This window comes from Zootermopsis nevadensis, unplaced genomic scaffold (assembly GCF_977971745.1).
Source record: "Zootermopsis nevadensis isolate Lab colony 2312 unplaced genomic scaffold, Znev_1.0 Znev_ptg000030l, whole genome shotgun sequence".
Lineage (NCBI taxonomy): Eukaryota > Metazoa > Arthropoda > Insecta > Blattodea > Termopsidae > Zootermopsis > Zootermopsis nevadensis.
Window position 1 is genome coordinate 13,326,346 of NW_028259162.1, and position 24,175 is coordinate 13,350,520.

The 24,175-nt window shown below is 37.3% G+C and overlaps 1 protein-coding gene across 8 annotated transcripts in view; it reads right to left on the minus strand.

The window, feature by feature from the left end:
- LOC110829632 (EGFR adapter protein) overlaps positions 1 to 24,175 on the minus strand; it is a 743,671-nt gene that overhangs the window by 531,507 nt on the left and 187,989 nt on the right. For 2 of the 8 annotated variants that reach the window (XM_087358341.1, XM_087358343.1), the window contains exon 2: positions 10,021 to 10,711. The exons of 5 other annotated variants lie outside the window; for them this stretch is intronic. Coding sequence is in view for 1 of the 3 variants with exons in the window: in XM_087358339.1 (XP_087214465.1) it covers positions 9,163 to 9,201 (39 nt within the window). In the remaining 2 variants the exon portion in view is untranslated. Of the gene's footprint in view, positions 1 to 9,162; positions 9,995 to 10,020; positions 10,712 to 24,175 lie in introns of those variants that run through there. One more of the 8 variants, XM_087358339.1, reaches the window with a different exon arrangement.

Here is a 24,175-nt window from a genome sequence, read left to right on the forward strand (position 1 = left end):
AAATGCAAAAATACAGAAATTAATAATGAACTTTTATTCTTTCATCGTGGATATTCGTTCTTACAATACGAATTTACTCATGTATTTAAAAGTATATTTTAAAAATATTTCTCGGAAATCTGCTGTGTAGAAAAAAGTAGCCTATTCTAACTCGCGTATCTACCAGTGAAAATTATTTCACTCTCCTGCCTCCAATGAAAAGAGTAGTTTAATTATATTTACCTTTCATTCAGTGGCTTGGGAACCGTAGCCGAAAAGTTGGCATTTAATCCTGTGTGTTGAGCCTGGGGGTGACTGTCAAACTGGGTGTGATATCAGTCTAATTACTGGGACAAAATAAGGGTAACATTCCAATATTGAAAATTAAAATATCCAAATGTCAATTTATGGGCGACTGAATAGAAAAAGTAACTGACTTAACACATATGACTTTGTGCCATGGAGGGATGTTGTCATTGAAACTGCTATGAAGAAACCTACTGACTGGCCTGACACAAATTTAATTTCACAATAGGTTTTCACTGTACGTAACACAAAATATATTTCTTTAAAAGTGAAATAAATAGATACTCGGTGAGTTTTACAATAAATTATTCTCGGATAGTAAGCTGCGTTAATTTCATACTTCTAATGCAGATCGCTCGAATAGATTTGGTTTCAAATGCTATAAAACATGTTTAATATGAAAGGTTTACATAATTGGTAATGACCTGTTATTATGTATGCTTGAGAAGCTAGTGGCATCGGAAGATGGACTGTAGGAAAACTTCAGGAGGTGATTTACTAAAGAAAGCAGAGATCAAAAAACACGTAGTGCTTCTGTCCTCCTCACTAGTCATTCAGCTAATATATAACTGTCCGGTGTTTTTACGCTGTTTTTTCCCCACGAAAATAGGATAGGAGGCTCGGAAAATCGGTTTACGTGTTCTGTTTCTGCTGCTGAAAAAAGAGCATCATTCGAGAGGGAGGCAAAAGTGGTACTCAGCTTTCTGAGGAACTCTTCCATTGACGACGTTGCCTTCTTAAGGAGCAAAGTGTTTAGAATACCACTGACCTCGTATTTTGTAACAAAACGCTGAAAGTCTCTTGCTTCGTTCAAAAGAGTCTTGTCAAATACAGACACTAAAGAGCACGAAATAAGTTATAAATTTTGACATCGCAAATATGAATTGGGGGGTTGGAAGGAAATGGTCTTATGAAAATTCGGTGTGCAAAGAAAAAACTTTATTAGAAGAGCTGTATAAGAAGCAGCACCAAACCTTTGACAGACGATGCCTTTCAGAAGACGAAACAGGAATACTGACCATCACACGTCGATGTCCGGTTTCCATGACGCTTGTGGTAAGTAGAAATGGATTACGTGAGAAGTAAATATATGATAGCCCTACGTACACATCACACGCGCATTTACATTTACGTAAGGGTAACTTGCCTATGACAAACTTTAATGTAACGAAAGAAGCAGAGATTAAATTACTTTTTAAGCACAATCGCAGCCAAAATTGCAAAAATATTTGTATTCTATTCGCTGTGCCAGTCTGTCAACTTAAACAAATGAAAAGTGACTGAATGCACATTCAAGTAATTTCCTGAAATCTGCGGACACATTCTATTTTTATTACAATACGACAAGAATGAATGACATTTTATAATGAAAACCCAAATGGATCTCTGCCTCACGGAGTGAGTGGATGGAGAATCCCAGGGTGAACATTCAGTACTGACGTCACCACCTACCCAAACAGCGCCAGGCACTCCACCTACGCAAAGGTTACTGACCCATAACAACTGCTGTAGATCTATTATTCTATTCTATCAAACGGGCCGGAATTGTCAAACTGAGCACACAATTCGTAACTTGTTTTACTCATCTTTAATCTTCAATCATGCATTTATTCCTACAGCAAATTATCTACAAAATCATTCATCGACAGCAGAACTAGAGTTAAATCTGCAGGAGAAAATGTGCCCCCCCCCCTTGTGGGCTACACTGGCATTTTAATACACCAACACCGTCCATGTGGAACACATACCTGTGGCCTTTTTATTTATGCATCTGAGACTCAAAATTTTTCCTGTCTTGGTGCATTTATCTCTCTCTCTCTCTCTCTCACGCGCGCACACACACAGACACTGTTAAAGGATATACGGAATCGCGTGTTTAAAATAATAACGCGAATTAATTGATCTTTGTGCTCTAACGGGTTATGATATTGCATATCAAAGACTTTAATAATACCACAATGTTAGCAGGTTTACTACAATCATGAACGGTTATGTAAATAAGACTTTGCAGTTTTCGTCTCAAAATCTGAGCAAGTAAATGTTTCTTTGTAATGTCCAGTTGAGTATCCCCAGAAACCTGTTATAAAACACCAGTACCTAGTAGAAACCAAGAGCTTATATAAGTGTGAAATTTAATTTATTTTACTTTAGTATAAAAACGCATTTCAGCAGACAAGATTATCGCACAAAACTTTGTATTTTACGAGACTGACGCAAAATGAACAGTGCAAAAGACGCTTAAAATTCCAAGAAATAACGTAATGTATAGAGTATATAAAAAATAGTCTAAAATATGTTTTGATACACAACACTTTCACCAGAATGTCGTAAACAATATCACATCAATCACAATACGAATGCAGTCATTTAACAAAACAGATTCCGCTTTAACGGATGCATTTTGCTTCCGTTTAGTAATCTATATTCATAACAGAAGAAATCAAATGTAAAGACCATTTACAAAGATTCTGACAGAATCAAAAATAGTTTCCTAAAATCATCTTCAGTTTCAAAGTTCTGTGTTAGATATACTATGATATTTTGTCAAGTACACTAGAAGGGTATAATAAGCACGTTGTGTATTATTAACAATATAATGAACACTTCCCCGCCTCTGCTTGTGATTCAGTGCGTTACAAGTGTGAAGGATTATCGAAATATTCTTGATATGCAATAAAGGTTCAATAGAGAAATAGCGGTCTGTAAGCCAAGGTACTTAATTTTCTAAACAAAGGCGTGGTTATAACATGCGTTTAATTGACACGCCCTGTAATTTATGCGTTGGAATGCAAGTACCATGTTTTGCAGAGTAAACAGAATATCTATGACTTGTACGTACAGCCTTGAGCGAGAAGATAATACCTAATTACGTAAGCGGGAAGTAACACTTCAAATTGAACACGCTTCAGTTTGAAGCAACATGACTGTGAAAATGAACCTGTTATTAAAGTCATTCCCTGATCAAAATATGGATAAAGAATAAAATGTACATTCTAAACAGGTGCTATTGTTTAAAGGACGAACGTACTTAATTGTTACGTATAATGTGGGGGAAGAAGTGACGTTCAGCTCTGGATTATCCACCAATTTACAACCAACTCTAAGTGAGCAGAGTCATTCTCGAGAAGTTGACAGTCGCTCAGGTAGTCTTCAAATTCCTAAGGATTGTAGAGATCGCGCGAGTAATGGTGGCACCTAAATGCGCGATGTGTAAGCCATGAGAGGGGAGTTCAATAGTAGTGGGGGTCGCACAGCATCAGCTGCGGTGACGCACCGAACTAAACACAGCTAGAGCTACAAACCAACTGAAGCTGACACCCCTCTAGCGCGTGCTTCGGACGGGTCCAACTCATACGACCAAAATCTGTCCTTTGCGCAAGTGCAGGCACTTCTCGCTCGGCCTCTACCTGAAATATTTTCCATGTGCTCTTAATGTCCCTGATAGCCTAGAGTATGTTTATATAGATATGACATTTTTACAGCTGTAAGACGTTGTTTCAATACACCACTAATACAAACAATAGTCCCGGCGACAGACTGGAAGCCGAAGCATTTACAATCGGGTCACCGATGGAATGAGTTTACCACCTCAGTGACCATATCTCCATCATCAGTTTGCTTTCAGGTCCCACCATGAACTTTGTCTCACATAATGCACATGCACAAGTTAAAGTCAGCGTCCTAAGCAGAAGGAAAGCGAGTAGAGATTAGGGAGAGAAATAGGAACAGAAGGCAGAGGATGAGGAAAACAATGAAGTGTAACGAAGGATGAGGAACAAACAGAAAGAAGTTAGCAGAGAATGCGATTGAGTGAAGAAAATTTATCAGGAGAACAGAAGAAGTGAAGATAAAAATGACGAGAAAAAATGTAGTGAGTGGTGTTTAACGCGGTGTTAGGTGTACTAATATAAAGATTAAACAAGCTGTGATCACTGCTACGTATGAGATTATACACGAAAGCCACTTCCGTTCAGCAGATTCAGAGTTTACAGAGAAATAAGCGATAATATAAAGAAGAAACATGTAAATATTAACATTCATAAAGGATGGTCCTGCGACCACAGTTTCTTGCCCACTTAGTGCCTTTGTCCAGAAGGTACGTGACAGAATCACTCGTGTGTAAAATTCTTACCAGCAAAGAAAAAGTCTAGAATCGCTTTCACGGCAATGATCCTTGATCAAATTCATCGAAAATGAGAATTGATCACTAGCAGCTGTTAAATGTCGAGCTTACACGCCGGTATTCAGCAAATGAACAACCAACCAACCATGATTGACAGAGGCCTTAGTTTATCGGTTATATTTACTAAAGGAAAACACTAGTGTAGGCTCAAAATTTCGTGTGGAACATCTACCACTATAACTTTAGAAACTCCTCCGACCTCAGTTTCGATTCAAAATCTGGTACAAAGTTCCAAATGAAGAATTTAATTTAAATGTGCATCATCAATTCGCTGAGGTTCGATATTCAAATATCGACACTAATATCGGCTAGCTTTTGGGATTTTCGTAGCTATCCTCAGCCTGTACAGGAAAATGCCAAGACAATATTTCAAATCAGGCTTCGGCCACTTCTTTCCAAATAATTTCCAACACATTAATCTTCCTATTATTAAACGATCTGCAGTCTAAGCTACTGACAACGTTCTTAAATAAACATAACAAATAAACGAAATCCTCCACTCCTATAGCAGTCATGAAGTTCGTCCATGCTGGCAGCAGGATGACGGGGGGGGGGGGGGGGGGCATAGAGATGGAGAATTGCTGGACCATGCACGTCACAATAGCACGTTAAACTGAAGAAGCAATACTAGCTGATCCCGTGACATCGTTCCCGCTGCGACACCCCCCTTCCATCCCGGATTAGTGCTTTCAGACTTAAGTAATGGATACGACTTCAGGACGAGGGCTATTTGAAACTCGCAAACCGTGATTTAACACGAATTCGTACTTCACTGTGTGTTAAGCGTGTTTCATTTGTATTAAAAGCACTAGAAATTGGCACTATTCCACTGACGAAGGTAGCAAGCTCTTCTGAAACGTCGGTATACTTCTGCAATAACCCGGAAGACAGCCATTTTCATTTTGTAATGCACACCAGGGTTACTGCCTGAAAGTCTAGGAAGTGGATTTGACTTGGTACACAAGTAATATTTTGTCATAATATTTTTCAGTGGTTTACTTTCAATGTAGCTATTTATTTCATTATAAATATTCAGTTTAATAGATATCTGGCATCTTTTATAAATTTAGTGCCTTGCCCAGATCAGTTGAATTCCTCTCCTAGCTCACACCATGCTTGTTGCCCTTGCCTAAACAAGTTTTCAGGCAAGACTTTAAACGATCATTAAGGACGAGGTCAGGCATGTTTACATTTCATTTCTAATGTTACTTATTACGTGCAGAGGCTGTATTACGCAAAGTACTACTACACTTATTAAGATATGAGATCCTTTATAAGATATAAACTTGCTATAAAAAGAAAAATGTACAATTGTTTTTCTTTCGCTCAATTACCTTGAAAGACCGTGTAAAAATGTTTAAACAAGACCCTGTCGCCGACGAAAGATGTTCCATGGAAAATGTTTTTAAATCCAATTAGAACACAGCCCAAAGTAATTAACGTTCTAATTGTATCGTCTGTCGTTCCTGAAGAATTTCCCTCAAGAAATGGTAGTGCACGGAAAAGTTTCATTTCTCCCATTATGAACATATGAAAGGAGTCACTCTTATGACATACAGTTCTTCGTAAACAATCTTCAAGATTCTACGTTTTTGTGAAACATACGTACACGTATTTCAACACAAGGAATATTAACTGGCCACTTAACTCTCAGGCTGACGGGGACATTTGTTATGAGACTCAAGTCGGAAACAAAACGGAACTCCCAGAAAAAGCCTTTTTTATAAATTCCGTTTCGACTGCTGTATCACATTTTCTTTGGCTCTAAATCGTGATTATATCGAAAGCAGAGGTTTCATGACGTAAATGGTACGATTACTTGGATGGAGATAACTTCTATTTCATCACAAGACAACTCAGAAGAAAGCGGATAACAATCATGTTGCAAGCGGAATACGATCCCACGACCAGTGTCTTCGTGCGTGCGTGTATGAATGATTGTATAGGAAATAAGGGAATATTCAAATGATAATGTAAGTATTGTAATGTGGCCAATGGAATACAAAATTAAAACAGAACAAATAAAGTTACCATTGCGGAGAATATACTTTAAACAACGGAATTTATACTAAAGAAATACGAAATACATTTAATAGGTAGTATGAATAAAAATAAATGATAATACGCAAGCTTATGTAAATTTGAAGTGAACATTTAAAATGCTGTTTGCAAATCAACAAGACAAAGAATTTGCTCGGCGGAACTCGACCGACACAGAACTTAGAAACCCGTGCTCGGCGAGAGGAGTACGTGCTTTGTGTATGCACAATGCCATTTGCTTACTTAAGCAAATACACACTGAACACACAGCAAATGTCCGTAGAATAACAACCATACACAAACATGTGTATTATCCGGCATTAGAATGCGGTTAGAAACACATACTTGGACGTCTTATAAAGTTAAAGTCATGACTGCCATTGTAAGCCAGCAGCAACAAATTCCAATCCTTCCGTTAACCACAGAATGTACGGCTAAACCAAGCAATACACAAAAACAGTGCTCAAGTTCAAATCAGTGGCGCATTTATTTATAATTTCTACTGCACCCTTCGTGTTGACAAAATCCGAAACTTCAGACGTCATATATTTCATGGTCTGAATAATATACACGTTAGGTGTCGTATGTAGTTCAAGAAACATTATTTAATAAACCATGGTAATAATTGTAAAAACAGACATATATCAGACCACCGTCTTTGAACTATGCGTCTTCTAGCGTCATATTAAGTCATACCGAGCTCAAGGCAATATAGAATAATCTTATTGTACCATCATTCTTCATGGACGTAATACCACACATTTGTGGACAAAAGCTACCAGAATGAACAGCTGTTTGTAATGTAAGGGGAAAAAAACATTTTGATGTATTTTACAAGAATGGTCGTGACATAATATCAGCCGGCTAGACGCTGGCTTCTAACTTTCACTGCTCTAGCTCAATTCTGGATGAATTCAAGTGACTTTCGTACTGGATGAAGTGGCGTTCCAGTAGCTACCAGATCTTCCATAGCGAACCATAATTCCACCACCGTCCTAAGAGGGTGTGTGATAGAAGTGACCAAGAGGTCCCAAGCTAAGGGTCTTCCTCTCAGCTGGCACTCAGCTATTCTTAAATTAGTTTTTATAGGATAATAATCGCGTAACTTTGGTGACAATATATAAATCAACAATAAAGGAAACAGTTGGAGTGTGAGATTCTATATCATATAAAAGTTCTCTGTCATGCAAGAATGTGGTTTGCTAGGAGTAAGTAAAAACTGGTTTCTAATATGCTGTAACTAGTAAAAGCTAATTCAAAGTGAATTCTTTTGAAACACGCTGTCTAGAAACGTACATCTGTATGACAAGTTTGTAAAACTGAACGTATAAATCTTTTATGTCCTAAACATGACACAATCTTATCTTCTTACTTGTAATTCTTCTGCGCTTACTTGAGAGAAATATATACCATCTCTTATTTTGTTTTATAGTTCTTACTAAAACCAAGGTTGGAGCGATAGAAGTTGGCAGCAGTGTAATGATGCATTGCAACCAAAAAGGTGCATACTAGTGCTTCGTCAAGTTTGTTGTATGCTTTCCTATATTATTCCTGCAACCAGGTGTTAATGTTAAGTTAAGACAACATATTTGCACACCTAACCGACCTAGGAATAAAATCTTGTCAAAAGAGAGAGATTCAATTGGAAAAACTGGATGGCTATAGTTCTAGCCGAAATTACTTTTGTTAAGAGTTTCATACATAAAATGTCGTCTGATCAAATAGTGGCGCTAGGCAACACTGTAACAGTGACAATCCACTTAAAGCCGTGATGTAGTTTTAAGAAAGAATAATGTTGTTCCAGAAGCTGCGTGTAATAGTTCAACTTACAAGCATATTTGTTAAGATGTCAGAGGTTTTGTTAACAACTATAAACAGTACTGCAGTGCAGTAGGTGGAGAGCTTGGTTGGTAAAAGTGAAGAACATATACAAAAATGACGTAATATGAATATTTAAACATTATTTTATTACCTAAGTGTTTGTTAAAGTAGAACTACGTGCTTTATGCATTGGACCGAAACTGAGGTTTGTCGTATGCTTATACAACACAAATCACTGGTTGTTTAGGCACTATATATCGCTGTAAACTTAATAAACAAAGAACAACAAAAGTTTTCGAAATCAGTTGTTCTTCCAAGGTTTTATAAATACATAAAATGTATCTTGTAGATTGTTATAAGTTTGGTCTTTCAAGCAAGGCCGTTCATGTAATCGTCCTGATAAACAATTATATTTAATTTCTGCAGTATGCTCAAAAAATTCGTCAGTTCTATAACACCTGAGTTAAAGAACAATAATGTACATTAAACACGAAACAAGAAACGAAAATCTTAAATAATAATAACATGCACACTAATCACCAGTGCGAATCATGCATAAATTATTATAGAGAAGCTGTTAGGGCGTTTTAGGCCGAATGACCGACTGTGAAATCGCAACATCCTACTTATAGCTAACAATGATCATCACCCAGTTATTATCAGTGTAAGCAGTTCTTGGCTGTTTATTATAGCACGTGGAATTCTTTTTTGATACTTTATAAGTAAAACTTCAAAAAAACATTCGAACGGTTCACAAATTAATGCTACTTTTACATAAACGGACAGCTGTCCTTGGGTCCCCCACTAGTACCTACAATTGGAATAACTCTTACCTCCACTGCGGAGAAAGTCTTGAGTACTGCTTCGGGCATAGCGACAGCTAATACCACGTTGACGCGGTGTGTGCACTTTTCTTATGAGGTCAAATGATCCGGAGGTAGTCAATGATTTGCAGTAAACCTATATGTGAAACACACGGCGAGTGCTGGACACAAAGTCACTACCTATGTACCATGTTTTGCCTTAAGCAACAGCATACTTGGCGTAGCCAGAAAGATAAACACACACACTGTACACTTATCATGATCACCTTCCATTACAGGCAAAATACGACGAGATACTTTTCCTCGTTTACACAATGGTTCTCATTACACAGTTAACTACCGGGCCGCGGTGTTTACTACTTAATTCAAACATGTAATCAGCACGCATTTACTGAATGTTTATAGTCAAGGTATCATCATCATAATGAGTAAAAGTAATCGGAATTAAGATATAACTATGACCTTCTACTACATATTAATACCAGAACACATTGACAGCCGATGCGTTTTTGATTTGGCACACACGCAATTATAAATTTGAACACTTGACTTCAATTTTTACACCGGAAGTCTGTTTGCCAGACTGACACACCACACACCCCGGACATAGGCATGTCGTGGAACACTTGTTCACTGCTTACAGTACAGAGGTATCTTTTCGAAATCATATAGTTGTAATATCCCACGAAATTACATCAAAATCGATAACCGTAAAGTTAAAAACCACATCTTAACTTACTCGACTAGAAAATTTCTTCACCAATCAAGTAACACTAGAACTAAATTCGAATACTTGAAACATATTACGACATAATACTACAGAAACTATGTCAGTTTAATACGAAAATAACATTAAAAATCACTGACCTGCAAACTAACATAAACTTGAAGATGAAAGAGTTCAGACACGCACAGGCATAACCACGTTTCTATTGCTACCAATAATGGCCAACCTACATCATACAACTGACACTGTCTTCTTGGACAGCCCGGATATAAACGTTCGGACTGCTTTTATTTTAAATCCGTTTTTATTTATTTTAACTAATTTCTGAGTCACACGTTGAAACTTCCAATAACAGCTGTCAAATTAGCGCATCTAAAATCACAGTTTTTCTAGCTTGACGCATTTAAAAAAAAATTGGCCAGACGTTCGTCTGAAACCGGTAACTACGTAATTACAGATTGTCTGTTTCACTAGTTCACACCAACACCGTAACGATATATAAATGCCGAGTTAACAGATGTCTGAAGTTGGAGATAACCGAAGCCATGACACACGAACAGGACTTAACCACAACTCGAAACGCAATCCAGCGTGAAGCACTGTTCTGAAAACGAGGAGACGCGGTAGAGCTACCAGGCTATCCAGGCAAAAAGCCAGGCAGGTGTCCTCAACTGTGGCTGCTACCGCTAACCAGGACCGACCGTCCGCCTTTGCTCGGCCAAGGAGTGTTGCTGTACGCTGCTATGCTGTTTCTGCTGCCTCACTCTCACTAACTCTTGTCAAGCTACGAACCGGTTACTTACATAGTTCAAGTCCCGCTTACATGATGAACTACAAATAAACAAAAGAGAACCTACAATATTTCTATAAGTTTAGCGTACAATGTGACCAACTATTTGTAAGTGAGTATACGGCTTGTAATACACTGAATCATACAATTACCTACAAGACATCAGCTTCTTTAATGCAGCTTACTGTGTTGCTATTGGTTACTGCCTGGGAGGTAATGTTATTAGTTTCTTTGTCTTTGTTTGCGATGTTCTGTCGACTAAACATATTATAAAACTGTTAAATTAGGAATTAGCAACACTATTTATTATAAGAACAAAGAAAATAATCAGTAAATCGATGTAATTTTTTTAAAATATGAACTGTCTAAAGAACAAAAAAAATCGGACATGTTGAATTGTTCAGAATATCTTATTATGCATCAATAATTTTTTTAACGACGCTCAGCTAAAGCGGCGAATGCTAAGACAGTCAATCAACAATAAATGGAAAGGATGTGGAAGGAATTGGTCATGACATACTTTAAGGTACTATCCCTTAACTTTCCGGGGGGGGGGGGGGTTATTAAGGAAATCGGGATAATATCGAAGCCGAGATTTGTGTCTTGGACTTCCAGAAGAGTAGACACGAGTTCGATAGATATCGAAAACGAAAACTCTTGAACACCAGCAAGAGTTTTTAACTGAAACACATGATCGAAAGTAAAAACACTTTGGAAGGAGGGAAAATACTGTAAATGCACTGAACAACAACTAAATGCACCAGGTCTTTGTTGTCCGATTCTTGAACATAAATAAGAAATATAACCGAGTTATTCGCTCCAAATTCCTGTTACGGACAGAACCATTTTCATGTTCCAACTCGGAGTTTGACACTGATTGAACGTTATCACACACAAATACTATTGATACACGGAACTCTTTCAAGGAATGGAATCGCCACAAGACATCATGTGGGAGCACATAAAACGCTAACAAAAATGCTGGATACAAACCCGGGACTCCACTTCGCGGATGAAATAACCTGCGGTAGTCTTCTACAGGGCAGCCATCATGACCGGCGAGAGACAAAAAAGTTTTACACTATTCTTTACAATTTATAATAATTTAAAAGAATAGGCAAGGACGTCATGTTTCTAAACAAGGCAAACAACGTTTGATTGGATCTGCTTCTTTTCTTACGAGGATTTATGTACGATTTCACTGGCAGACACTGCTAACTTGTTCTAAGTAGACATCTGTCTGTTCATAACTTAATACCCTTGCTTCAAACGTCATCAATTTTATAAAATTGTGTAACAGTATATAGCATCATTAAGTGATAGGCTTTCCCTGCTTTAAAATACATCATAAAGTTTTAATTTTCATGTAATGAAATGAAGGTGAATCGATAATCAGAAATTTATTTCTTATAAACTAGAAACAAAAATTAATACAGCGTAAGTTATAAGAAGAATTTTTATCCTGATTCGTACTGAGAAACGAGATATAAAAGATGGCTGTCTTCTGGATTGTTGTGCCATGTAGTCTGGTAGAGGTTTACCGACGTCTCAGAGGTCCTTTCTGCCTCCATCATCATCATCATCATCATCATCATCATCATGAGTAAGCAGAGAGACAAACCAAGGTTTGGAGGCAGCAGCGATCTCTGAAACGTCGGTAAACTTCTACCAGACTACACAACACAACAATCCAGAAGACAGCCATCTTCAGACTCACTGCCGTAAAAACCTCAAATCCTAAAAACAAATTATATTTTACATGGAAAGTTATCTTTCGTTCCTGAGGCAACCGTTCAAGAAAAGTATCTTAATAATAGAAGGTTGTTACATAAGACATATTAACAAGTACTGGTGATTATAGCTACTTAATTAAGACGCGGAAAAACGTATGTAGTATCATACTTCTATTCAGTTATGATGAAGGTTTATTCGAATGTCAAAACATAATTAACACAGGCATTTTGTTAAATTTATATTCAAATTAAAAGCAATTTAAATTCTGGAAACACTCTGTATCATTCAATTCAGCATCTTTCTCTCCTATTAATATCTGAAAACGTGAGAATCGAAATGTATAAAACTATAATTCTCTCCTGATTTGTAAGGCTGTGAAACAAAACCTCTCACTGAAGAAAGAGGGAAAAAAGAAAAATATATTTGGACTTAAGAAGGACGAAGTAACAAAAGTCTGAAGAAAAATAAATAACGATGAGAAGCTTCATAATTTATGCTTTTCAGTAAATATAAATTACAGGGCTATTAAACAAAGGATGCAACATGCGAAGCATGTAGAGCGCACACAAAATGTGGGGCGAAAATCTCAAGGAAAGAAATCACTTAGCAGATCGAGGAAGGAGTATTTTGGTGCGGTGGGCGGGGGTAATACCACCGCAAAGTTTCGAAACGTAGAGTGTGATCATGGAGTAGGAATTATGTGACTCGGGATGGTGGAAAGTGGCGAGCTCTTCTAAACACCTAATGAAACCTGAAGCCTAGTTGAATGGTAGGAAATTTCTTGGATACTTGACAGAACACTAGGCTCCCATGAAGAATTCCGTTGCATGGATTTTAGTCTCTCGTACTATACAGTGTGATAGAGGTTACCGGCCTTGGGGAAACTCAATGCTGCTTTACCGGTCTGCGAATAGAAAAGCTAGACAAATACATCAATAACATAACCGTGATATTAAAACTCCTTTAAACAGTGAACATGGAACCTTACCCGGCATCGCGAACTATGGCGAATACTTGTTAGTGCAGAGGTTCCCAAACTTTTATACCTTGCGCCCCCCTTAAGACATTTAATACATTTCAAGCCCCCCTTCCAGAACAAGTGCAATCAAACAGATTTGACGAAATATTTAGCTTTGAGTACACATTTTTTTATAATTTAGTATATATTGTTCAACGAGTTTAATTTAAAAAAACTGTATATACACTTCATACCTGGCGCCCCACACTTTGAGAACCTCTGTGTTAGTGTATCAGAGACTCCTACATAAGGGCAAAGACATATAATGAATTTTTCGTAGACCCAAGTGTAGGCAACTTTAAGACCAGAAATGTACTAAGTGTAAGTAACTTAGTTAAACTTAGCTCTTACAAGACGCGGTATATCGGTATTCAGATATATATGCATAATTCATGCAATGTTAAAACATAATATAACATTTTGCAGTGCATTTTTTAACTTTTGACTTAAATTTACAACATAAAATATAACTTAAAAAGCGTGACCAGAAAATGGATTATTCAAATTTTGTTTTCTGGTGATTTATACTCCCGACATTACAAAACACAGTGGTAAGTATATGTACCTCTGCTTTAAGAATAAGTAGCGCTGTATTTTTTAGTTATTGGCTCCGTATGGTTCTCAGTGTAAACAATGATCATTTCCTTAACTAGCATTAACAAGCAGATTTTTAAAATAGAAAAGTGCAATGTTTTCTTTGAGGTATGGACTGAATTATAAACTATTACCTGGACGATTTTCTGTTTCAGAGGGTTGAAAATAACGGAAAACATGAATCTTTGCTTTAATTTGTGCGTCACAAAAGAAAAATCCTTTTTCATTTTAACCTGTATTCTTAATCGAAAATGTAAATATAGAAGAGAGTTCAGAATGTGGGCCTACGAGGTGTGACAAGTAAGTGTCCGGAATGCCCCCGTAAAAGCTGTATTTAATTATTTACACACTAATGCTTGCTGTCACCTTCGAAGAAGCCTCCTTGCTCACTAATACACTTAGTGAGTAGGTGTTTCCACTGTTCAGCATATTTCTGGAATGCTCTTCAGAATGGTCGTCGCGTGTCCCTGAATACCGCCAGGTCTGAATTAATCAATAATTTCGATCTCTGTTTTTCGACCTAGTGAAATTACTACAGGAAAAACGATTTCATTGACTGTTACCTTCTCAATGAGAATTATGCTCCATGGAGTTGAATTAAATATTTTTTAATTCAGATAAAATGGTAGTACAGTAAAACCCCTCTAGTTGGACACCTCTATATCCTGGACACCCCTCTATATTGGACACTTTTAATTGGAACCGGCAGATATCCTATAATTTTACATGTCCACAATACCCTATATCTTGGTCACCCCTTTATCCTGGAACTTAGTCACCCCTTTTGTTGTAAGTTGGACAGGTTCATGCACTTAGCTTCAATGCTTTTATGGGAAACATTTACAGTTAGTATTTTGTTATATTGAATTTCTGACTGATGAATGTCTTCTGTCTGGAGGATTGGCTTATGTTTGAGGGTGGGAAACATTGAGCACATCACTGGAATGCAGTGAATATGTATAGTTATTCCTTTGTTAAACCCTTCACTGGACTACAGTACGTATTGCTGGTACAGTTTTAACTTTGTCAGTACAGTACAACCCCACTATAACGCGGGTCGCGGGGGACGGGTAAAACCGCGTTATAGAGAAATCGAGTTATTACGGGAGTGCATCAGAAAAATCGGTACAAGTACTGGACGTACTGTACGGTACGTACAGTATTGATAGACTATCGCCATTTAAGAGTATACATACTTATTTGACTAAGTTACGATTGATTTCTACGGAAAAAGTAATAAATAATTATTTTGGCTTGCATTTTAATATAATTTTGAGTTCTGTGTGAAGGATAATTGATGAACTTTTTTTCTCTTTTGCTGCACTACGGGGGACATGAGGTACCCGTGTTATATCTGGAACCGTGGTATAGCGAACCGCGTTATAGAGGGGTTGTACTGTACTGTGCTTGCAACTGAGTTAAACAGTGTTAACAGAAATTACAGTAGTTAGATTATGTAAAATAGAATACATTGTCGGTAAACGTAAAGTATTGGTGCCCTTCCGTTTGAGCTTATCCATGCAAGTTTAATTTAGTGAAAACAAAATTTGTAAAAATTTAATTTACTCTTTTGATTTTTCTTATCAATAATTTCCTTTTTGGGAAGGGCTCCATAATACTCAACAATTACCACACTGTCATTACACCACAATTTGAAAGGAGGATGATTTTCCCCTTTCCCTCTATCCTGGACACCTCTGTAAGTTGGACACATTATCGTGGAACCGCAAGTGTCCAAGTTAGAGAGGTTTTACTGTATACCAATATTAGTTAAAATTAAAAAGGACTAACTATCCATTAAATTGAAAATCAGTACGTTTCTCTATTCCAATCGTTGGCTTCCGTGCCGTCTTTCTACGACAAAGGACTGAAAAGAAATTAATTTCCACATAAAATATGTATTGTAAGGTAAGACGTAACCTTGAATGTCAAATTTTTAAGTGGCTGTATATGTCATTGCAGTAAAAACTTTACGAGTCCTACACAAAGTGATTTATACTACACTAAAATATTTCAACATTAATACAGACACTTGAGTACAGAATCCACGCACACAGTATTCAAACGGTTATCCATTACCCACTACAAATCTGGACAAATCAGAGGACTGGATTCTGAGACAGAAAATTTTCCATAATTTTTCTTCGGGTAATGTTAGAAAGAATGCAGTAAAATATTATCTCACTCTTATTTTGGAAACAAGATGCACATATCAAGCAGGATCTATGGGAGATAAGAGTTAAAGGCCACTGGATTTTGTTGGCCCAGGACAGGGACACGTGGAGGGCTTTGGTTAGTTCGTTGATAAATCTTCTGGTTCCCTAAGCCATTTAATTAATTATTTAGTTAGTTAAGTGTGCATGTACTTCCGTCCTCCGTCAAATCAGCCTCTTCATAGATCGTCCGGTTTTTTTATCATGCCGATTGAAACTTCAATAATTCTGTGTGTATATGCATAAAACCAAAAAGGTTTTCCCGTCACGTGGGGAGAAAAATGGTTAGAATCTATATGGAGAAACAGCCTATCTTGATTGAGTTTCTTTTTAATTTTCCCCAATCTTGTCAGCAGATGACATAAAGCTGAATTTTAAGAAGACAGGAAGGCCACTACGCTTTTCTCTTACATCTCACTTCAAAGTTCGCCTTCGTTTAGATTTTGTCTGGTTCAGCATCAAAACACTTCCACCATATTCGGATGGTATCGGCAAGGAAATTATGGTGTGAGCATATCAATAATTTTACAACATAACAAGCGGATATCTCCAGAGAAAATTAGAACTGCCAACCGTTACGTTACCTTCTTCCCTTTCGTTCATTAGCCGTAAGCATTATTCTCCAGTAAACCGTCTAAACTGTGTTCCACAAACAGAATCTGCTTGAACCTTTTTTCAGATAATCGATACTTTGAACATAGTTTTGATAATTTTCCTCAATATTCACACACAAATGCCGGAATACGTCTTAACATATGTCATGACCAGAAACTTTTACGGCGAATAACAGATAAAATCTCTTTAAACAGCCGCATCAGTGCGGAGCAAAGTCAAAGGTCGAGGTGTTAATTCTTGTTTCCGGACTGACGCCTTAAGATTTTGTTACAATTTCTTAACCATTCCCTTCCCCACTCATCCAGATTCACTGTACTCCCTTGCACCGACACAAAGTCATAAGGTCCTTAAACAGCATGCAGAGATACATCAAAAATAACATTTCTCCGTTATAATTACAGTATAAACAATGTCCAATGTAACAATCAATGCAGTCTCGTAAAACATTCCTCGACATATCAATACTACGGAGTGCAGACGCCAAGCAAACTGACGTGGACAATAAGACAACTGTTGTACACTATTCAAATGTAATTACCATTCGACTGGCATACTGTCGAATGACAAATTGATGACCACACTTCACGCTTCCTGAACAGGCTAATGTACACACACCACAACTAGGATCTCTGCCTCTTGAAACAGCGTAAGAAAGCGACAAATCGGATTGTGATTAAAATTCTGCTCAACTGTACGACATACAATTAGAGACGCTTGAGATTTGTGATACACAACTTTTACCTTTGTCTGCTTATCCACGATTAATCGGAGTCATTGATGCAGAAGAAAATGTTAACATCCGCATTAATTTGTTAGCAATGACAAAGTTTCCAATTAAAAAGTAAACTAGTGTAATTAAAATACAGCGTGATAACACAGAAGCGGCATATGGGAATAGAAAAAGTAGGATCATCCATAACTGTTCACCGAATATCCTTAATGTAAGAAGCCAATGAATTCATGTCCAAAGGTTTATTACAACGAAAATAAAGTTTCTATTGAGACTTAACGGTGAGATTGGCGACATATATACGGTTATAACTTTACATTTTGCTAATTTTATGATCTGGTAGCCCACATTCCTCTACAAAAGAACACAAAAGTTCATATAATCCAACCACTCTTCATGTATGTATTCGCCACAGAGTGAAATATCCTATTAACAGACGAGACACAAAGAAGACCCACTCAATTCATAAACGTTTGATATTTACACAAAGCAGTAGGGGTCAAATGAAGTGTGAAGTAAATTAAAACATTTCAACTTTTTTCCTTTTTCGTGTAAACGTTTACGAATTTGGTATTAAATTTATAGTAAATGAAACAAACGGCATGGCGACTACGATTATAACACTGATGATGTTAAAGAAAAATATAATAAAATATATTCTAATAGGATTTAATATTTTCACGGCGGTGTTTTCACTATGGCTGTTTCCTGCGTTGTTGCGACGTGTAGTGTGGTAGAAGTTTACAGACGTTTCAGAGGTCTTTGCTGCCTCCATCATCAGGGCGATCGCCTTTGTGATACAAAAAAATTATTCCAGTATCCTTAGACGCGTAATAGCTGCCTCATGATTTTCCAGTGGGTGGTAGTGTTTTTAAAAATGAGTATATACGTCCAGTGCCAATAATCTTTCTAATGCTGTCATGCGATCTGGAATTGCAGCAGGTTTGCAGTAACACAGCTGTGAAATACTCCAGCAGACTTGATCTCCTTCAGCAGAGAGGAATGAAGTTTCTCTCTCTCCCACACGCCTGCTGACTGCACTTCAGCGGAAAGGTGCAGTAGCGGTGGAACGCGTCCCCACGTCATCGGTTTGCGCGGATCCACAAGAAGTCAAGATTGGTTGTATAACAAGACTAGAAACGTCCTTGTACCGTAACAATTCTGGCTCGTTCCCTGTGCTATTGCTCCTAGAATTTAAATTCACGAATCCCAACTTTCATGACATCTTACAAACATCATAAAATAGATGGCGTTGACGAACAAGGCCATATAAAACTTAATAAAAATCTTTCCAAACGTACTCGCGCTATGATACGGAATTAAAATAGCATTTCTTTTATTATCTCGAAAACAGAAAGACATTTCTCTATACTGCTTTTGTTCGAAACATTTTCTATACTTCAAATATTTAGAGAGTTACAATCGAGATGCGCACACAAAAACGCGTGTAGGTCTAATTGTCCCTTAGGGTTTGCCAGATTATAACCAAATTTGGAAAACTACGTATTACCAGATTTAATAAGCAACAGCAAACACTGGCTTGAAAGTGATATCACATTGGCTTCCGAAGTGAGACTTTGTGACAGTAAGTAGGACGATAACTGTCTTATGGGAAGTTGCGCCTTGATAATGGGGGCAGAAGGCACGTATGAAACTTCGGTAAACTTCTATCAACAACCTAAAGACAGTTAGCGTCATGTTCGTTCCCTTTTTGACTGCAGCCGGGGACGTATCTTTGGGCGCGGTTTATGCTACATTCCTGCAATACAACAATAATTAAGATGGATATTAGACACACTTAAGTACTCCGTCGTATGATTATAAACTACGCGCGTCACTTGTCTGCCCTTGTTCCTATGCCATATTTATTTCTTCTCCATATTTATTTTGATATAAGCTACGTGTCAGAAACTGGTAGCCATACATTTCCTACCGTATGAAATTATTTTCATTATATAATTCCGGAAGTAGAAACTCGGTATGTTAGTTCTAGTCTTTGAAATAATTTACAGTACGGAAATTGAAAATGCAGAGTCCAGTAAATTGAATACTTTGTTGTGACAAATACTACATTTTAAATAAGGACGATGGTACAATGAGTAATGAATTCATTCTTTTGTTTAACGATGTCATATATTACGTCAGTAGCAAAGGCACTTGGAAGATTAAGTTTCTTTTGTTAAAGCTCATGATGCATCGTTACGTTCGTCATGGGAGATTGTCGTAAAAACACTGTTCCACTGTACGCGCTTACACTTAAGTAACATGTTACGGCAATCTAATAGCAGGGTTCTAGAAGTCAAAAGAAACAAATCGATATCTGCTTTATGTCATGAACAACTGCTCATGGGATGTCCAGTTTTCTCAAACTATCTGAAACCGATATACCAACCGCCCGTAACGCTGTCAAGTTATTGACTTTATAATGGCTCGCCACTTTCGATACTGTCTGACTATGCGGTAAAACTTATTTCACAGAATAACTTTAATATTAGTTGAAGTTAATCACTCCGTCCTACTGTGGCTGCTTTTATCAAATTTTACAAGCAAGATTAATCACATGAGGTATAAAATGCATAAAGCATAGCATGAAGTACAACGGTACGCTAGAAAGAAATTAAAAATGAATTTATATTAATACTCGAAGAAATTTTATATCAGAAACGACCAAATAAAAGTCAGAAACTGCAAAACTAACGTCATGAAAGTTTGAAAACACAATATCAGGAGAATTCCTGTAAGTGCAGTGAAGCTGTACTGCTTAAGTCCAAGATAACTTAAGGCGTTCTGAACAATAACACATATAATTTGTTGTAGCAACTGCACTTAGCTTGCGGAAAGCCATTTACCCACTTGTAACCAGGAACGTTAAAATACGCGAACAAGACTACACTAAAGTTGTGTGCATCTAACTTAATTTCCAAAGAAATAAAGAAATGCCCAAATGATTTTAAAGATTTTTGAAAAAAAAATTGACAGTTTAACCACGGTTCCGGAGAATTTGACGTAAATACGTCTATATGGAAAGGAAGTTTATATATTGGCTTTATTCTAAATATTTCCTTCATAAATACTTTACAATTGAGATAAGTTTGATTAAGACTTTGCTTATTTAACTTGAAATAGTTACGCTTAAGATGGGTCTGTGGTAGCTGAATGTAATGTAAAATAATGTAATGAAATGTAATGTAAGGTACGGTAATGTAATGTAATGTTTTACAGGTAACAACAATGCCGAGTAAACAGACGACGTTCCCTAGGTAACCAGGTTACACTTTTTCGTTCCCCTCTTTTTGCCGAATGACCCTTCCTTATAGACGTATTTACGTCCAAATTAGACCATTAATAGGCATTTTAATCGAAAAACACAACAATAACGATAATAACAATAATAATAATAATAATGAGTTACACATTTACAATCACAAGAAACAATAAACAAGTTACGTAAACAGTATTCGATCGTTAGGCCATGTATGCACGAAAGTAAAATGGCAGTTAATGAGCTACACTATTCTACGCAAGGGTAATTGCTACAGCCCAATTTAACGGTTGTAATTTTACTGTTGTGCCCCTGTTAACAATTATCTGTACAGCACATGGTAATTAACTATTAGGAAAGTGTCTGTCAGAATAATCACTTTAATATAGTAAACTCGGGTTCCGCAGTGGCCGCGCGGTCTGAGGCGTGGGTCTTGTGCCGCTTGGTCGCGGGGACCGTGGGTTCGAATCCCACTCATGCCATGGATGTTTTTCTGTGTTATGCTGTCCTGTAAATAGGTAGAGGCCTTGCGACGAGCCGATCTCTCGTCCAAGGATTCCTACAAAATGTCCATAGATCAAGCTAACTAAAAAGTTGGGGTCCCGTAAAGGGTACCGGAAAATGTAGAAAACATTGTTAAACCGGAAAAGGAAGGAATATAGTAAACTCTATCTGTAAATGTTCATACAAGTATGTATTTGCGTTCAAAATGTCAAAGTGCAAAGAAGTTATTTGGAAACCGTACTCCGTTACGGCTTTTGTATTTTCAATGTTGTCAGTTAACACATATCTATGTTACCTGGTACCACAATGTGAGATTCATAAAATGTTCCTTTGTATTCTCATAAAACTGTGCAGTTCCTTGTAATGAATACATAAACTCCAAGTGATTTATGTGTCTGTACGCCTAAACGCACATGACTACATAATGCAAACAGACTAAATTATCGCTGTTTTCTGTTTCCTCAATATAATGTGAATTTACTGTTTATGATTTACCATTCATAGATTGAAAAAGAACATTTGGCCTTTGATTGGGAAATATGTGGTACGAATGATACATTTTCGTGATTTTCTCCAGTAATTACAGACTGACTAGTGCGCCATCAAAACGCAATAATCCTCCATCTTGGATCTTAAGATTACCGTTTCATCTAATAATTATTCAGGGTCACGTGAACAAAGTATTTGCTGCTTATCACGAGCCGAGTTCGTATTCAGACAAAGGTGTGTGTATATTCACAAATTCACTCCTTACCTCGTAAAGTTCACGATAATAACTTCGTGCGATGACAAAGCGAGAGGAGATTGAATGTCTTATTTATACACGATACGGGTTTTAATCTTCTTTAACTACACTAATAACTTAAAATCGTCATTAAAATTTGATCCTTGAGGACAAGATGTAGGGGTTCAACGTGTTACGTACATTCACAAGCAAGGAGTGCCTTCAGGTTCCGCGCAGAAACTGCGGGCGGTGAGAGGCTTGCTGACCCCGGCTGTGAGGTCATATAAGTTAACAACCGAAGTCTTGTTCATTTCTTACTTGGATAATGACGGGGTCATATTCTGAACGCTGTAAATAACACGACACTGATCTATTCGCTAAGAGAGTCTTCGATACACGAATTGATGTGAAGAATCTTTCAACATGTACAAGTGTCATGAATGGGGTAAAAATCTGTCATTATAATGACAACCAATCACCTAAATGTAAGAGCTGAGCTAACTCCTTTAACGTCTTGCGTATTGTCGTCAGACAATGGACAACCCCCAACATATTATTGGTTTAATGAATCAACCACTAGTAAAAACCTAGAAAACTATCCCAAACAGTTTTTTTTAATTGGTAGCAGTGATGTATCGTATTAGAACGTTTTCGGATTACAGTAATCTAATAGATTTCTAATTATGATAGTCTATTTATAACAGGTGACACAGTGGTGTGATATATTTAGTCTTGAAAATCCAACAGACACTCACCTAGTTGAGCGCTATGATCCATTACCGTATTCACAAAAGCCAGTTGCCTCTAGTCCAAACACCTGTGTAACAGTAATAACATATGAAGTCCTAAATACGCTTAGGGCGTCGTACATAAGACACACGGTCAAATGCCTTATCCATGAGGATTAAATGCGGCACCAACGGGCGTTAACAGAACTTTAAAAACAGTTGAGGTACAACAGGCTTCAATTTTTAACATAGGGAAAAAGACGTGGCTACAGACATCCTAATTCAGAGGTAAGAGAATGCGTGGTATACTTGATGCCTCCTACACGACTTTGTAGTTTTGTAATCGGCACAAAGGAGTCTTTACCATTACATATTAAAAGAGAACGAAGGGTATGTTGTAGTATTGAAACTCTTCCCTCTACAACGAAAGTAAAACATAATTACAAATATGTCACGATATTGCTGCAAGTATAGGCCATTTTAATTCTGTATTACGTATAATAATTTCATTTTTTTAAAGGGATGTGATGTTTCCGGTACCTTAATAGTTCATTTCCTGATAAAATCTAAAGAAACTCGACTCCCTCCTTGGCGCGGAGAACTGCTGGCATAATACTTTCCACAACAGACTGCACTGAACGTTGGAATTGAGACCAGCCATAAGCACAAAGAGACAACGCGGAAATGACGTTTAAAGCAAACTCCCTACTAGATTCTTAGATGTTCTGACGTCACGGCTAACGTCGTAGGCACAAAGCACCAAACAATTACGGCCGAGAAGTAAGTACCGGGCCGACCAGCCAGCCTGACATGTCGGAAGAATGCACACCAGCGTATTGTAAGCTGTCAAGGTAATTTGTCTTCCTTCCAGACATCTGCACACAACTACACCCTCATCACTCAAGCAATTCACTGTATAAAATATGGCTTACGGATGTACTTTTTATGTACTTTTTAGCCACAAGACTTTCGCAGATTGAAAACACTGTACGCCTGATGCTAACATTGTTCGTTGCTTCAAGCGTTAAATAAGTCATATACGTAGTTAGCATCGTCACGAAGAAATGATCAATGAAATTACTGGCAGGAAGTACGGATACTTAAGACACCGTAGTTCCGGTCTAAAATGTTTTTCATCTTTGGATGACCAATTAAATAATGAATGTGAACAATTATTGTTTGCTTTTCATTCATCGTCTAATTGTTTAAGGCGTGTTCGAAATCCTACGGTGTGCCGAATATAATACAACCGATTTAAATTAGCTGAGTTCTGAGGTTATCATGGTGATGGACATGTCGATATTTATTATATTCCTTGCTGGAAATTGTACAGAATTATGAAGCCATTTCAATTTTAATTACGATCTCACAAATATATAAACA